The 17,445-nt window shown below is 44.8% G+C and overlaps 1 protein-coding gene and 1 long non-coding RNA gene across 5 annotated transcripts; one reads left to right on the top strand and one right to left on the bottom strand.

Moving 5' to 3' along the window:
* Positions 1-91: 91 nt before the first annotated feature.
* Positions 92-5,554, top strand: LOC111255724. 4 transcript variants are annotated; one of them, XR_002677391.1, is made up of 6 exons: positions 92-231; positions 502-590; positions 1,192-1,260; positions 2,216-2,337; positions 4,473-4,633; positions 5,097-5,554. It is a non-coding gene; the product is annotated as an uncharacterized LOC111255724 (long non-coding RNA). The 4 variants fall into 4 exon arrangements; XR_002677390.1 differs by having other exon boundaries at positions 507-590; XR_002677392.1 differs by lacking the exon at positions 502-590.
* Positions 5,555-7,300: 1,746 nt separating this feature from the next.
* LOC111257011 (protein FAR1-RELATED SEQUENCE 5-like) lies at positions 7,301-9,945 on the bottom strand. The gene is made up of 6 exons (XM_022825923.1): positions 8,633-9,945; positions 8,348-8,441; positions 7,906-7,993; positions 7,697-7,822; positions 7,489-7,598; positions 7,301-7,333 (listed from the first exon to the last, which is right to left on the bottom strand). The coding sequence occupies exon 1, from the start codon at positions 9,822-9,824 to the stop codon at positions 8,643-8,645; it is 1,182 nt and encodes a 393-aa protein (XP_022681658.1). The 5' UTR covers positions 9,825-9,945; the 3' UTR covers positions 7,301-7,333; positions 7,489-7,598; positions 7,697-7,822; positions 7,906-7,993; positions 8,348-8,441; positions 8,633-8,642.
* Positions 9,946-17,445: the final 7,500 nt, after the last annotated feature.

A 17,445-nucleotide genomic window follows, 5' to 3' on the forward strand; every position in this document is an offset into this window, starting at 1 on the left:
GGCCACCGCCGCCGCCAGCTCTTTCATGTCCGCCGCCACCTCGTCCTCCTCCCTCCTTTCCAGTTCGCTGCCACCACCGCCGCCACCGCTAGCCCTTTCCAGTCCGCCACCTCCTCCTCCTTGTCCTCCTCCTCCTCCCTCCTTTCCAGTTTGTGCCGAGCGGACTCTGCACCGCGGTGAGCTGTGCCGGATCCTCGCGGAGCTCTTCCCAAAGTACCCGATTCAGACGAGGTATGGTTATTGTGCTTCTTACTGATTCTAGGAAAGGAACTGGTGCTGCTCTGAATCACTGCAAGCTTGCTTAAATGAAGATGCTTTAGTAATCTGAAGAAATGAAAGAATTCACTAGCATGATTTAGGCAGGCACCTCTGTGATGTTGAAACTAACAGTAGCTCTGGTGATTGTTTTCCAATTATGATTTTTCAGAATTGGCTAAATGAGGTAATAGGTGTAATTGTTTAACGCCTGTGATGGTTCTTTTTTTTTTTTGAAAAAAATAGCGCAGATGGTGAGGACCGGGAGGAAATAGGTGCTGTTCTAGACCTGTAGGGCAGTTGGTGTGTCCTGACAAAAGTTAAACTACCTTGAGGTATACGATATGTTCCTATTAACATCTAAACTAGGGATCTGCACATAGAAATGAAAATAACTTGATTGGTTTGGAATACTCGATCATCATAGATAATGAAGTGAAACACGGAAATAATGGAATGTAATCTATTTTTCATTGTCTTGCTTCGTGTATGTCTCCTCGGCATCGGTAGCTTTGTATCCTGGACTTCCCTTCACTTTGTTCCAGGCATAGTTAACCAATGTGACAGCTAGCTTGAGCCTGAAATTAGTCATATCCTTCTGCACATAACAAATACAAATGCCTGTTAGCCTTAATGTAAGATGGGCATAGATTGGGTTGCTGAATTTGTGTTGTTCAACTTACCTGTGTGAATAAGGAAGATAATTTGTTTCCGGTCCAAAGCTCCATGAATTTAACCGTGAATAGTCCACACGATGCACTGCGAGTTTATTTGTATTTACACAAGTTAGGAAGTACTAATTATGGGAACCCGAGTATATTGATAGGTGTTGATGTGCTTGTACTTGTCAGTCTGGATTGTCTTTTTGATGCATTCAATGACTGGCCATTCTTTGACTTGGGTGTCCTTCCACCTATGTTCTTTGATCAATTGCAGGTCTGCAAGGCGTGTCATACGGTTCTGCAACCCTTACAACTGAGTTCAATAGAATCATTAGTGGTTGAGGTAATCATGTATAATTTGTTATTAAGTAGTCGGTATCAGATTATTAGTGTATCACCAGTTGATGTAGTTGTGGCCGGCGAGTGGCAGTCCCCTTGGAGTCAAGTACCTGAACGACACCCTTACGACCATTGATGACCACCAAATACCAATGACAATCTTTAATGTTGATTGGAAAGAAGACCTAAAAAACTTATTTCATTAGATGTTTGCCTGCGTCAAATCAACTATTTATAGATGTAACAGGATGCAAGCTGTACCATGTCATTGTTGAGATAAGTTGATGTCCGATATAAACGGAAGTTGCCTTCTTCTTTATTTCGTAATGAAGTGATGGTATCCCCACATATCATGTTGGCATTGTAAGTTGTCTCTAGATAGGCATATCCATCTTCCCTTTCGTTGATACTAGGTTGTGCTTTTAGTATTCGGATGTAAGCATTCATAACCTTTATTTGCAAGTTAAACTTCTTTAGATTGTATTGTTGAAATAGGAACATTTTTATGTAGAGATATACTAACCGAATCGTTCAGGAACATTTCACTGTTGAGAAGGCACTCTAGATCCTTCTTTGTTGCTGTGTAAAAACCAATATCAACCAAAACTTTATCCTGTGATGTTGAATTGATGTACTGGACAGTGGACAACTCATCTGCATTGATCAAATACTCTGCGGATAATAGTTAGATGACTAATATTATCTATGTATTGGTAAAGAAATTCGCACGGAGTAGTACCATTTGACGTGCTATCAATTGATAGTGGTTCATCAGACATCGCAACATCTAGGATCTCTTCTTTTTCCTTGTTCTTGTTGGGTCGATGACGTTTTGTGCCAATACTGTACTCATACTGGATGTTTGTTTGTTGGATGGGTTTTTTTTTGACGTTTCGATGGATTCCTCGCTGTAGTTTTGTGCTTTGGTTGTTCCTTATCCTCCTTTATGTTGATTTCAGGCTTGCCTATATGTGTCTCCATCGCCTGAAGCACGACATTTCTAGGTTCTACCACTGCCCTTGATTCCTGCAAGTTAGCAACGGCTGCAAATTATGGTAGTCGAGCTCGGAACTGAATGAAGGTATGCCAAATAATATGGTAACAGACTTACACGTTGTTCTTGTATTACATCATCGAACCGCTTGTTAAGTGCATTGAACCTGTCATCAATTTGATTTGATAGTAACCTGTACTGATTGGTAATGAACTCTTGAAGTTCCTGCATAATTTTGTGATTGCTATCAGCTTGTCCCTGGTCCGATTGTTCTGATGTTGTGTGGCATTGGGGGATTGAGCATGAGTTGTTATGTTTATTTCTTGTAATGTCATGGACAATCTAACATAGAATAGAAATAAGGATTTTGTTAGTAGCTGCTGGGGTTTGTATAAAGTAATGAGATGGTTACTGATGTCTGATATTCCTTTACCTTCCCTTCCCTAAAATGATGGTTGCGTGCTAGTTTGCATCCAATATTGCATAAGTGGTTTGTCCCCTCCAGGCTGTTCCAATGTAGGGTAAATATGAGACATAGACACCTTCTCCCAGTACCAGACCTGTAGTTAAAAAAATTATAGTTATTTTTGCTGTGAATATAAACATAGTGTCATGAATCTTTGTTCAATATATGCAATGTACATACCTGCAAGAGAACTAGATTTCCTTTAAGATTAGCTGCCTTTACCTCCTTGTATTCCCGTACGCTTCTGATCAAGAAATTAAGAACCAGGCTGCTCCAGTTCAGGTTCTTGATATTATCAATTTCTTCAACGAGCCCAAGATAATCTAATTTGACGTATGGCTGTAGTGTTGGGCACAAGTAGAAACCAATGGTGTACAGCACAAATATGCGAATAAAGTCATCACCATAGGTTTTGTTCTTGCTTAAATATTCCCTCAACTCCGATGAATGAATTTTAGTAGAATCATTCCATGTGTACTTGTCAAACAGACCAGGTACATGTTTCTTTGGAGGCTCCTTTATTTCATCGCCTTGGGATGGAAGGCCTAGTATATGATCAACATCTTTGATGGATATTTTCACCTTGTTTTCTTGAATGTTGAATTCTTCTTTGTCTAAGTCGAAACTGTCCGCAATCTCCTTGCATAGCTCGCGTCGAATCTCTATGTCCTTAAGCTTAAGTAAAGAACCAAATCCTGCTTTCTCAACAGCATCCTTTTGTTCTTGGTTCAACACGCTTATAATCTCTACTAGTAATTTCTGCGAGCATTTACATGTACCCTGAAGGAAAATAATAATTAGGGATGTTTTTCTGCAGCTTATGTGAAGTTCAGGTATGTTTCTTGTAATTGGTGTTGATCTTTTTTTTTCAATAAACGTATTAATAGTCTTCTAATTAAGGGTTTTGATCCAGCAGGAAAAATATATATATTTTTGTTCGATTAGGGGATATTAAGACATACGAGTTAATAATCTTAGAAAGACAAGAAAAATGTTAATCATACTGTGTTGAGATTTTGGTATACAATTGTTTGCTGTGGCCATCCTACTCACCTATATATATAGGTGACCTATATGTTTTACACCTAAAAAAATAAAAATAGCTATCCTTAAGGATCATTATGCAGGAATTGCATTGTTCTCTCATATTGTCTGTCTGTGTTCATAAAAAAACTGCTACAGTTAGGATTAGCTTAGTAGACAGTAACTTAGGCCAACATATGCAGAGGTCATTTGCGAAATTATGTACATACTCAAGTGGTTTCTTTTATATACCATTTTAATTAACTCCTAAGTTTAATTATCTCTTTATTAAAATAGAACTTTTAGAATCCGTACATAGCTAGATTGATACCTGATACTAATGTTAGGCAAGTTTTGTGCAACAGATCTCTAAAATCATATGCATCATTATGACTTTGTTGACCCTTTGTGATATATCATGGATTTGATTCTCTCTTGGCTATATTATATCTTTTGCACAATAAGAGTGTTGGACGATACTTAACTGAATTATATTGATATTGCCCCATAAATATATGTGTTGTGCATTTTTATATTGAGGTTCTATCATGTAGTATGGATAGAGTGCAATATCTATAGATAAGAGTGTACCATTCTTGAATGAACTCAGAAGTTAGAAACAACATTTCATATCATCTGTTGATTAAATTTGACATAATTATTTTAAGAGACTGAATGAAAGGTGCATATAATGTATTCTCTTATTTAAATGTGCATGGTTACTGAGTTGCAGGCAAGTGGTGGTATATGGAGCATTTCTCTTATTGATCCAAACAATGAGAATATCCAATAACACTTGGAACAATTCTCAGCTTGCAGAATACAATTGATCGCTACCTGAACCACACCAAAGGCACACCTACAAATGAAAAAGTTCACGAACCAGGTGTAGAGGTACACCTAATTCAATCCTTTCCCTCCCTCGTTATCAGCTGGGATTAGTTCTTGTTTGTATATCCTTATTCTATTTTCTATTTAATTCCTACTTTGTAGCTGTTTTCAGTATGGTCGCATAAATTCACCCAACCTAGTGCTTATGAGCTGATCAGTATGGTCGCTTGAACCTAGTGCTCCCTGTTCTATATGGCTGATCATTACCCTCGCATAGCATTAGTACCAGTACTCCAATTGCACCACTCTATATGTCTTGAACAAGCACATGCACATCACTGTATATGTCTTGTTCCTTCTAAGTTGTTTTTCATAGCAGACAACAAGACTTACACGGCTTGTAGAGCTTGGTTGCTTCTTGATCTGCCTTGGTGGCTCAAAATTGGTTGAATGAATCTGGTCCTGTTCAGTTTTTTTATATGTCATGTCGTATTGATAAAACTGATCATAAACTTTATCGTTGCAGATGAGATTGAACTTACTGGATTGAATGGGAGAGATGTAATTGGATCAATTAGCGCAGGTGGTGCATGCTCCTTCTGTTGTGCAGGTGGTGTATGGTCCTGCTCTTGTGTGTCAGGATTGATGGGTGGCACCGAAGAAGTAGCTCCGTCCACATCCATGGTGGCTGAGTTGTCTGATGTGAAGCAAGATGGTAAACTGCCGCTGCCTGCTGCCTTCCTGCCGCTGCAGCTGCCAAGTTTGTTGTCCATGTGAGTCCGTGTGAAGCAAGATTGTTTTTATTATCTAACGTCAAGAGTTAGTTTAAATTAGGTGCTATGATATCCAAACGTGTAGAGTTTGTTTAAATTAGGCCTCACGTGAAGAGTTTGTTTAAATTAGGCCTCACGTGAAGAGTTTGTAAGCTAATACATGCCTCCAACGACGGGATAGCACAGTTTCCAACTAACGTTTTTCTGTCAATGCTTTCCAAGCAAATTACTGATACCTTCTCAATGTGACGGGATACTCTAAGTGATATGATCGTGTTGAATATAGTAGTATGATACAAAGCATTGGTCGGATTGTAGTTCTGGAGCAACAGAAGGCCGTTGCAGTGATACCTGACCTCAAAGGAGTCCACGGAGCGGCAACATCCACGGAGCAACGTCCAACAGCATCCTGAGTGCCAAACTTGTTGAGAGCGCGAGTCCGGTACGTTTCAGGGAAGAGCAGGTTGGACGAGAGAGCGCGAGTCCGGTACGTTTCAGGGAAGAGCAGGTTGGACGAGAGAGCGCTGTATGTCATCCTGGCACCAGTAGATTCATGTGATTCCCGTACCCTGTTCTCGGCGTTTGTTGTGGCTCCAACGTGCAAAGGGAAATATCATGCCACTACATGGGCCGGATGAAGGGTACAAATAAATTTATTAATGCACATGTAATTAATGTACTCTAGTAGCCCAGTGGATTAGGCGGTGGACTTTGCCTTGAAAGGGCATGGGTTCAATCTCCTTTACGAATTTTTTGAAGTCACCATTTTTAACTTTTTTTATTTAGCAATATCTATCATTACTTTAGTATATAAACACTCAATATTTTTTGGAATATTACCATTTTTTTTGTAAATTCATGTAATTTCAAAATTATGAGCTTAAGTTGATATATATGTTTTCTAAGGTGGCATGTACCCAATTTGCTCCCGACAGCTACTTGACATGTCACTATGTCAGTCCAAATTGTTTGCCACCTTTGGCCTATCATGCATTTTTCTATGTACCATGTTCCCCTACATGGCCATACATGTACTCTTGAAGACCACAAGTCACAAAGCACGCGCCTTCATCTAACACGAACATAATGACACAAACTACATGGATTATGAAACTACATCATTGTTTTTGAATTATGACACAAACTATAAGGTCATCATGTAAGTTTAAAAATTGAAACAAAGTATACCATTGTTTTTGAATTACGAAACTTAAATTGTCACAAACTATTTTCTTTTTTATATTATCATAAATTATAAACTTTTTAGATGGTGTTACATGCAATAATATAGTTCTCTGTTTATTTCGCCCGTACTAGGCCGAATTGGAGAAACGGCCCGGCCCAACAACATCTCGTGCACATAACCCTACTCATGCTGCCCTCTCGCCCCGCATCACGCCGCCCTCGCATCGCGCCGCCCCCGATCCATTCTGGATCGCGCCGACCCCTCGCCCCGCATCGCGCCGCCCCCGACCCGACCAACCAGCCGGCGGCGGCGGCCACGGAGACCACGCCGCTGCAGCTGCACCCGTCCTTCCAGCAGCGCCCACTCTCGCCGCCCCTCGGACCGCGCGCCGCTACAAGAAGCTCGCCGCTTGTATCTCCAGTAAAATATTTTACAACAGACCGGCTCATGCATGTATCTGTGTCAGCATCCAGTAATCCCCTGAACCAAACAAAAGCTCAATCATTGTGGCGTGCAATCTCTACTTTCTTTGTTGCCAGCGACCATATGCTCAATGTTGATCAGAAGATGCAACTCCAGCAAACATCACTTGCCAAAAGTCTTGCATTGCTTCAATATAAATATACTGCCAGCTCTGAAATTCACGACATAGTGGAGGGCTGGAGGCCTAGATGAAGCTTCGGCATTCCCATCACCATTTACCTTGACAGAGCAGTCAACTGTGGGCAGTGACAATGGAGCTCGAGATACCAATCTGTAGACCTCCCATTTACGATCTGATGCTGACTGTCTCCCAATTTCAGCCTGAAATGAACAAGAATAAATACTAACTCACAATGAACTGACCTGCTACCTTCTAAACTTATTTAGTTCTAGAATTCTCAAGTACCATATAAATACTCAAGTAAAACAGACTGTCAATCTGAACTCATTCTGATAACAGAGTAACAGAAACTCACCAGGTGGAGTGCCGCAGCATAGTCTGCGGTCATCAATATGCTCAACATCTAACTCTATCAACCAAGCTCCCAAAGAAACATCCTCGTTGATGTACTTGTGCAAAACATGCCTGCCATTATTGAATTAGCAGAGACGAGGTTGGTACAAACTGGCATGAAACAGGATAAAGTGGTGCTATCTTTCTGGAAAACTAGGTTAGTATCTCACTTGTTTATTGATATGTAGGTTGCCAAGTCTTTTGAAATAGCATACAATTGACCAGTGGCATGTCGAAAATATTTGTTACCCACTTCACCAAATTTCCAGTGCTCAGGTTTGTAGTACCTGACATCCCTGGACAGCAGCAATCTCATGTAACGACTAGCGTATCAAGCATGTAGACAAGGTAACAAACTAATGAGACTATTTTCTTTTACTTGTCAGATATGACAGGGCCAGACTTCATGCATCCAATGTATACCCTGGGCTTTGAAATATGTTTGGATAAGATATCTCCAAGCGTCACTGCAAACATAATTTTTTTTTATGTTAGGAATAGAATGTTGCTGAACATAAAAGGACAATTAGTGGGAGCATGAGCCTTCAATATGCTAACAGTCTAACACTTGACGAACTTTTCTTTGGTCCTTGGAATTAACAGGTTAGACAACATCGAACTTAAAGTTCAGACCAGTAAACAAGTACTTGGTACCTTATAAATACTTGTTACTATCCAATCAAAGGAAATACTTTCAAGAAGAAAAAGGACAACACTAATGGCCTCAAATGAACCTTGGGACCAATTGACAGTAACACAATTATGGTCATACTGCCCCAAACCTTAAGAATAGTAAAAGGCACTGGGCCAAAGGTTAATACCTATATAAAGTGAAATCTTTCAAGCCTCATGAAATCCCCATGTTTCTTATCCTCTGCTTGAATAGCTCTGTCGACGATTCCACCTGAAATAGCACTGAAAGAAAGCATACCCAATCATCACTTGCTTGGAGCTGTCAGCAAACTAAAAAGGAAAATATTTGTTTGAGTGAAATAAAGAAAAACAAGATTGTCCAAGATTTTAGGCAAACAACACAAAAAGTAAGAGGACTTCTTCCCAAACACCTACGTGCCTGATGGCATAAATAAAAAATTTAACTATCTAACCTGCACATTTTCAAACAGTTCCCCAGAATTCATGGCTTGCCTTCCACCTCTTGTTGGATCGCGGAGCACCTTTCGAAACAATCTTCACCGGATCAAGTACTTTGGTGCCACCTGGCTGGTTGGCTGCTGAGAAATGAGCCGGCAAAGGCCCAAATGTTGTTTCCTCTTCCATCCCTTGCTCCTGCGTGTCTTCTTTCAAAATATCATCAAGTAACTTCATTACCCTCTTCGTCTCACCTTGGCTCCTAGAAACTTTGAATAAAGCACGATTGCCCTTTGAGCGAAGGGAATGGTAACGATCCATTTGTTCAGTCCAAACATGCGTGTTGGTACGCATCTCCGTTGGGAAAGCACTCTTCGCATTCATAGTCCACCTCACGAAAACACAACAAGAAGGGATGCTCTCTATACGAGAATACTTCATGACACAGAAAGTATGCGCACATGGAATTCCTTCCCGCTCCAGCTTCCGGCAATGGCATCTAGCATCAACCAACGATGACCCAAAGGTACAAGTCACGTGAAACCAACGCTTGTTGTTGCCTTGCAATGAAACCTCATACCTCAAACACCCATTCTGCAATGTCACCTCTGTCACCGACCAATTACTTGATTTTCTTATCTGGAAGCTCACTTTCTGGAAAATAGTTGGTGTGAAGATCTGCGCAGCACTTTTCTCAAGAACATCAGCAGAAATCTTAGTGAATGGGATAGAACATAGAGCCTTCGCATCAAGCTCAATCTCATTCCGACGAATGCGTGATAGGCAAAACTCATAATGCTCCATTAAATCAACCAAGGACATCTTTCGGTCTAAATGGTTGTGAAGCCTTGAGTTCAGACTCTCGCTCCTCTGATTGCTTTGCATGCCCAAGAAATGTCTCCCTCTTGTGAACGTGGCAGCCCACTTCCTTCTAAGTTCGTACATCCTATTTACCCATAGGTTATCTTCTTTGATATTATGGGTACCTCTAAACTCTCTCCAAAGCCTATCAAATTCACCCTCCTCCATTGCATGGTATATGAACTTCCTGAAATCCTTGAGCTTCGAACCACGGAACCGTTTTAGCATGTTCTGCTCTATGTGCCAACTGCACAATCTGTGATCTGCATCAGGCATGACAATCTCAATAGCTCTCATCATCGCTGCGTCCCCATCAGTGATTAAGGATTTTGGATGCTTCTGGTGCATCGCCTCCGGTAAAGCCTCGAGGAGCCACACATATGACAAGATAGTTTCATCCGATAAAATACCGCAGCCAAAGACAACTGTGCTTCGATGATGGTTAACTCCTATATAAGGGACAAACGGAAGATTGTACCGGTTCACTCGGTAAGTGCTGTCGAATACAACGATGTCTCCGAAAATACCATAGTCTATCTGCGACTGTGCATCCGACCAAAATAGGTTCTTCAACCTGCCTTGTGCATCCACACTAAATGTGAAAAAGAACTTCGGATCTTTCTCTTGCATCTGACGCATATGATTCAACACAAATTCTACATCGCTTCCTTCAACCTTTCCCTTCTTGTACCTTGAAAAGAAATTGTACAAGTCCTGCGAAAGAAATCCAGTCTCCCCTGGACCACCGTGGCTGGCCTCCATTACGTCCATGATCTGAAATGGACGCAGCCCACCTAGTCCCAGCTCTACTGCCTCCGCTTTCTGAGGATCATTAAGCCCTCGATGAGACCGCAAAACAAAAACATGCTCTGGTTTTGCAAGGCATGTGTATGGACATCCACAAAGTCCTTCACATACCATATGCCAATACTTTCACTCCACTCCACATCAAGCCTAGCTGTGCATCCACAACGAGTGAGGGCACGTGGCTGTCTTTTTTGATCCATCCTTTCAAAGTACTTAACTGATCTATATCCTTCACAGGAGCACATGAGTCTTCTCCATATCACCTCTTGGGTGCCTGTCTTGTACCTAACTCTGCCCTTTCTGATACCGAACCCTTTATGGTATGCATAATCATTGTAAAACTCATAGAAATCTTCCTCCCTCGTGAAAGTCTGATCTAGAATACACTTATATTCTTTAGTTTCCTCCAGGCTAACGTACCCTCCTGCCTCCATTACGGTAACCTGCAACAAAAAAAAAATACAGGTATTACAACCATTTCAAAGAATACCTTCGTATCAACATAGGACGGAACTGACAAAGCTTACCACATCTGCAATTGCAAGTTAATATTAAAATAATCAGCAGCAATTAGCTAAGCAATACACCGTCTGACCTAACCATTGCTGGAAATGATGGCCTTTGTGGTGGTAACCCTCAACTAAAATTGCCACCCTGCTCTAACCACTCCAGGAATAAGCCATTGCAAAAACTTGCCATAATAGTTGCCATATCCATATGCAGTGGTTGTGTTTTTGTTGCATTTTAGAATTTGCACTGTCTTCATTATACATAAAGAATAAAAAAATAAAAGCAAATCCAACAGAGCTCAGTCATTGGTGAACAACACATGAGGGTGTCTTATGTTGAATTGGCCCACGCAACTAATGGTTTTTCATCTGATAACCTCATTGGGGCTGGGAGCTTTAGTCCAGTTGTGGTTCCATTTGCTACATCTCTTCTAATAAAAGTTTGCAGTGCTAGGATTTATGTAAGTTAAAGCTTTGTTGCTATTTCTCTCGCTTAAATAAGTACAAGTTCGATGAAATTCAGTTTTCTAGAGTAGGTCAGTAAATAGCTGAAACTTGTAAATTCCTAATAAGGGAAAAAGAAATAAGCTATTTCACACTTATTTGTAAATAAATATAACAAAGAATTTCATAGTTGCATAATTGAATACTGCAAGAAACATGTTATTACATACCCAAATTCTTGGAAAGGTCACTTTCTTACAAAATAAGATCTCTTGGAATTGTTACTGGAGATGTGACGTGGGGGAGTGGCGGCGTGTGGGGAGAAGGGCGTGGCAGCGTGCGGGCGGTGCCGGCGAGGCGGCGGTGGCCGAGCGGTGACGGCGCGGGGCGGCGCGAAGGCGTGGCGGCGCGAGGGCGTGGCGGCACGACCGGCGGGGCGACGTGCGGGAGGTGGCGGTGGCCGAGGGGCGACGGGCGTGGCAGCGCGAGGGCGTGGCGGCGCGACCGGCTGGGTGACGTGCGGGAGGTGGCGGCGCTGCGTGCGGGAGGGAGCGGGGCGGCGTGACGGCGGGCGGCGCGGCGTGCGGGCGGGGCCAGAGCGGCGTGCCCGCGATGGGAGTGCGGGCCGAGCGGCGATGGGCGTGGCGGCGCGAGGAAGTGGCGGCGCGACCGGCGGGGCGACGTGCGGGAGGTGGCGGCGCTGCGTGAGGGAGGGAGCGGGGCGGCATCTGGGCGGGGTCGGGGCGGCGTGACGGCGGGCGGCGCGGCGTGCGGGCGGGGGCGGAGCGTCTTGCCCGCGACGGGAGACCGGCGGCGCGGCGTGCGGCGGGAGACCGGCGGCGCGTGGGAAATGGATCTCGGGTGACTGGCGTCCGGGGAAATTGACCGGCGGAAAAACATATTCCCCAAATAATATATATCGTGCTAATTACAATTTTATCCATACTAAAAAAGGACATATACTCTATACTACCAACCGGTAGTATTGTCCACCGTAAAAGAGCTCTAATGGTTAGCCTCAGTGTAGGAAATCTTGGCAAAGGAATCTGTGATTGGTGAATTATAGAATCTGTGATAAAGGTGATGTTGATCCTTGCGAGGGATTTGGAAGGGTTGGTTGGGGTTGCTTCCTTTGGATTCGGAGGGCGGCGACGGTGGCGGGGTGGATCGATGCTTTTGGAATCGTCGAGGGGTTTTTCATCGGATTCGGAGGGGGCGGAAATATGAATGCTCGCTGCATCTTATGTGGGCAAGGATCCTGTGCACCCGGTTTTGTGGCTGCCTGCCTCTCTAGCTGTGCTTCCTAGTAATACTAGGAGTATTTAGAGTTATATATATATATATATATATATATATATATATATATATATATATATATATAGCTGTATATATGGAGTTACTATGGCTGGTAGGAGTAATTAAGAGCGGCGTTCTTTTGAGAATAATCTGTTTCATTTTGCTCCATTGTTGGCCCGATTCCTTGACCGAATTTCATCTTGTAAAGATCTCCGGGAACCCAATCTTGTCCGCCCCTATTCCCGACCGAACGGTTCAGAATGGACCTACCACCCTTGGGAGGCCTTCTTCACGAATAACCTATACCGAAAGGGGCCCTTTCGCAAACTTCCGCACCACCCGCCGGCGTGCTCCTGTCTCATGTGGTTGCAGCCTTGCCGCGCTCGCGAACTGGAACGATTGCAACCTGTTTGTTTCCCATACGGTATCCATGGCTTCACACGCACGCGTCTCACGTCACACATGACACACCAGCAAGGCACGTCCCTCCACCTGGTCAGTGTCGCCGCCGCCGCCTTGCTGCAACGGACTGATCAAATAGTGTTTTTTTTGGGAAAACGGGGGGAGAGAATCCCCACCTAATTGCATTTCACGGAGCTTCTTGTAAGCTCATGTTGGGGAAAATGGCTCCGCATCGTACCTTCTCCCTCATTTCAGGGTTTTGCAGTTGACTAACATAAGGGATTCATGGAGAAGTGTCATGTCCAATACTTGCAGGAACGAAAAGCTGGAGTGAAGTGATGACCTTATAGTCGCAATGGACAGTCGAGGCGACGCAATGGACGGTCGAGGCGACGAAAGGACTTCGGGCTTGAGACGGGCGCACGAGCCAGGGTGGAGCGGTGGCAGCGAAGTCGTTGGCTGATGGCGGGAACCCGCGAGGACAATCGTGGTTTCAGCAATCAGCGAAGTGGTGACTATAGCTTCGAGACACTGACCCACACAATCCCAATTGTAAAGCGATGAGTTGTAAAGTGTGCGGCAAAAGTGGTGTAATGTTACTGTAATACCCTCAAATATACTTCGCATAAAGTGATAAAGAAGGGCGAAGAGTTGTAAAGTGTAAAAATTACTACCCTATAAAATGGGACTAAGAGAAATGCAAAGGGGCAGGTTCTGGACGGAGGGAGAGCTCTGTTAAACTCTCCTAAAGTCGTTCTTAATTTTTCATCCTTCTTGTTTCCTTCGTTTGGAAATTGGTTGACCCCACTTCGAGAACTGTTTTCTACTCCAACAGTTCATTAAATCATAGTTTTCAACGCTTTTTACAAAGCATGTATGAACTAGAGTGATACATATTGAAACTAGAGTGCACCAGGCTTCAGTAATCGCAGTCTGTGCTTCCAGAGCTGCCAAGCACATAGCAGTAGGTAGGTGGAGTAGTACGCCTAAAGGATGTTGTGAGGCCTTGTGACTTCCCAGAGCCGTTCAACATTGTCAGCGTCTCGTATTGTAGATCCGATTGCCGTCCAGAACTGTCTTGCAAAGGAGCAGTGTAGGATCAAGTGGTCAGGCGACTCCGCGCCCATGTTGCAGATATCACAGCTTCCACTGAATCTTGTTTAGCACGAGCAGCCATCCGAAGAAGCGCACCCCGTGGTGGAGCATGGTTGAGCCAAACGAACTTGTAGAAGGGGCACTGCTGTTCTTCTCTCACGCTCCAAGCAATAGCGTACACAGGTCCAGCTCGTAGCACACCATCTTTGCTGCTAGCGGGCACAGCCGTTGGTCGGGGTGCCAGAGAGCTCGGTGCCTTCCAGCACTTCTTGTAGCGCCGCCAGTTCAGCAGCAGCGGCTCTGGATAGACGGGGAACAAAGTGTGCTCTTAGTGGCGCAGCCAGCACGCTGGCCACTGATGCAGTGTTGTTGGAGGAGTGAGTGAACAGCGCCGGGAACACATACATAAGCTGCCCAGCTGGCAGCTAGTGGTCCATCCAGAAGGAGGTGCATTCGCCATTGCCAACATCCGAGGTTGTGAGTGCTCTGTAGACTGGTAGAAGCGCTGCGCATTCAGATCATCCTAGTGGGAGCCTCTGATGTTACCATGCAGAGAGGCTAGGTTGACCTGTGATCATTGACCCATTTGGCCCATGATGAATCCCCAGGTGGTGCAACTGGTGTAAGAATTTCAGCAATAAGCATTGGTTGAGTGTTTTCAGATCTTTTACCCCGAGCCCTCCCTGCTCTTTAGGCACACAAACTCGCTCCCAGGCCACCAGACATTGAGCACCTGATCAAATAGTCAGCCAGACTCTGAACAATTGCATGCCTATCCATTTTCCTGGCATTTTTATTTTAAAACGTACGTAGAACTAGTGCTGCCCTTCAACTATATATGTTATATACCGTTCGTCTCGACTCTCGACCAGCCCCACCGCCGGTTCGGCGAACTCCGGCGATCTTTTTCAGTGCCGGCAGTCATGGAACTCCCGACAACCACTAACCGTAAACGGCGGCGCGATGAGCGGTGGCAGTGGATTCCAGTTGCGCGCACAACCTGGAACATTACTGGTAAATTCCGCCCTGCCTTGCTTGGACCGGTGCTTGCCGGCCGTGCCTTGGTCTCTGGAAGCTAAGTACTGAAGCTGAAAGCTCATGTACACATCTCAATCAGCTTTATTTGCTTCCCTCTTTGTGAGGACAAATCCCGGTAATATATGGGTTTTATTGCCAATGCATAACAAAGACATTGGTGCTGTTTCAGTACTCTTATTCATCTTGAACAATGTAATAGCAAGCGACAGGTCCATCCACGTCGGTCAAGAAGAAGTTACCAAGATTCTCAAATGAAGTGGATGGAAACCTAACAACGACTTTCAAGAACTTCCAAGTGACTTGCAAGATCTGGCAAGATTATATTTGCGCCGTGTTTCAGAAGATTGGGAGCACTAGATATTTTCCAACTCTAGGTATACTATATTTACTTCAGGGTGTAAACATCTACATTGGGGCTGCAACAACGTAACTCCACCAGCAAGTTAGCCATGCCACATGTTCATCCTGCCCTTGTGATCTTTCTCTCCTTGGCCGCTCTTGCCACCTCTTGCACTGAGAAGGAGAAGAGCTCCTTGCTACAGTTCGTCGCTGAGCTCTCCCAGGACGGTGGCCTCACCAATGTTGGCCCAGCTCCCCTCCTCAAACGCCCTGTCAACGCAACACAAGAACAGAAGAACAAAAGCTCACACTTGTAATTGGATGGCACACAACAAGACTCTCTGGAACACTGGAAGTTTTCTTGTTTTCACGGTGCTGCACACCAGCACTCACAAACACTAGTATTCACAAAGAGGCACACACGCACAGCACTTCACACACCCCTTGGCGCTCGCTCACCCCCTGGCTAAATAGCCTACGCAGTTGAGTATCATGCACACCACAACGCCGGAGTTTTTGCCAGCCACACGCACGCACGCAGCTCCTCACGATCCAAAATACTCGGTCGCCGGCATACACGGCACTACTTCTTCATGCATGCAGTCAACAACCCGGCCGAGTCTCCGTGCGCAGCTCCACGCCTCCTGAAGAACCGGACATCCATGCAAGCACTATCTCCTAGCATGAACCTTCACCCGTTAATGACCCGGCCACCACTAATCACCCGGCCACTAACCACACACACGATACACTTGGCCTGGACACAAACACCAAACAATTTACTCACACAGATCACACACACGACACTGACGCACACTAAATGATAAAAGCAATATGATTAATTCTAACAATCACCCCCTAATCTTGTTGGTTTTTATTCAGCACCCCCACACACTCACAGTAGCGTTGGTTCTTGATCTGCAATGGCAAGTTGTGCCACTGCCTTGGCTGCTTTCACCGCATCACACTCGTCGGCGAAGTGCCCGAACTCACCACACTTGCGGCAATCGATCTTGGACTTGTCAAACTTGCCGCGGTACTTCTTCTCACCAACGTTGCTGCTGCTGGAGCCATTGCCGCTGCGCTTCTCTTCAGCAACTAAGGCCTCCCACTCGACCCGTGTGAGCCGCTTCTCCGCGCTTGCAACGAGCAGCTGCGGCACCATCTCCTTCTCACGAGACCGCCCCTTTGACGACTCCTCGAACGCCCTCAAGCGCCCGATCGTTTCTGTCACCGACATCTCCTCCACATTCCCCCATTGCTCAATGGTGCTAATGAGGGGTCCAAACTTGTCGGTGACGGAATGTAGGAGCTTCTCCACAACTGTAATGTCTTCCACTTTGGTGCCGAGAGAGCGAATCTCGTTCACCATAGTGGTAACCTTCAAAGCAAAAGCACTAATATTTTCAGACTCATTCATGTACATACCATCAAGCCTCCTCTTGAGGGTCTGTACACGCGCCTTCTTGACACGTTCTTCACCAGCATGCATCTCCTCAAGAGCTTTCCACGCCTTCTTCGCTGTCTCCTCCTCAGAAATGGCCAACACCATAGCCTCCGGCACAGCTTGGACAATGGCGGCGAGAGCCATTTGGTCCATCTTCTCATCGACGTCACCCTTGCTCACCACGGCCGCCCACACGCCTTGCGCGCGCATGAAGATCTTCATCTTTACAGCCCACACACCGTAGTTGTTCTCCGTGAGCATGGGGTAACGTAGTGTCACCCTCGCCTCCTTCACTTGTTGCACCACCATCTTGTCGTCGTCGCCGCCGGCAACACCCTTGCTATTGTCGCCGATCTTCCCCATCTCTCAAACGTGGCTCTGGTACCAAATGTTGGCCCAGCTCCCCTCCTCAAACGCCCTGTCAACGCAACACAAGAACAGAAGAACAAAAGCTCACACTTGTAATTGGATGGCACACAACAAGACTCTCTGGAACACTGGAAGTTTTCTTGTTTTCACGGTGCTGCACACCAGCACTCACAAACACTAGTATTCACAAAGAGGCACACACGCACAGCACTCACACACCCCT

This window comes from Setaria italica, chromosome I (genome assembly GCF_000263155.2).
Source record: "Setaria italica strain Yugu1 chromosome I, Setaria_italica_v2.0, whole genome shotgun sequence".
NCBI classification, from domain to species: Eukaryota; Viridiplantae; Streptophyta; class Magnoliopsida; order Poales; family Poaceae; genus Setaria; species Setaria italica.

What these genes read in the sequence shown, in the direction of transcription:
- LOC111257011 (XM_022825923.1), bottom strand. Translation starts at nt 9,824, where the DNA reads ATGCACCAGAAGCATCCAAAATCCTTAATCACTGATGGGGACGCAGCG.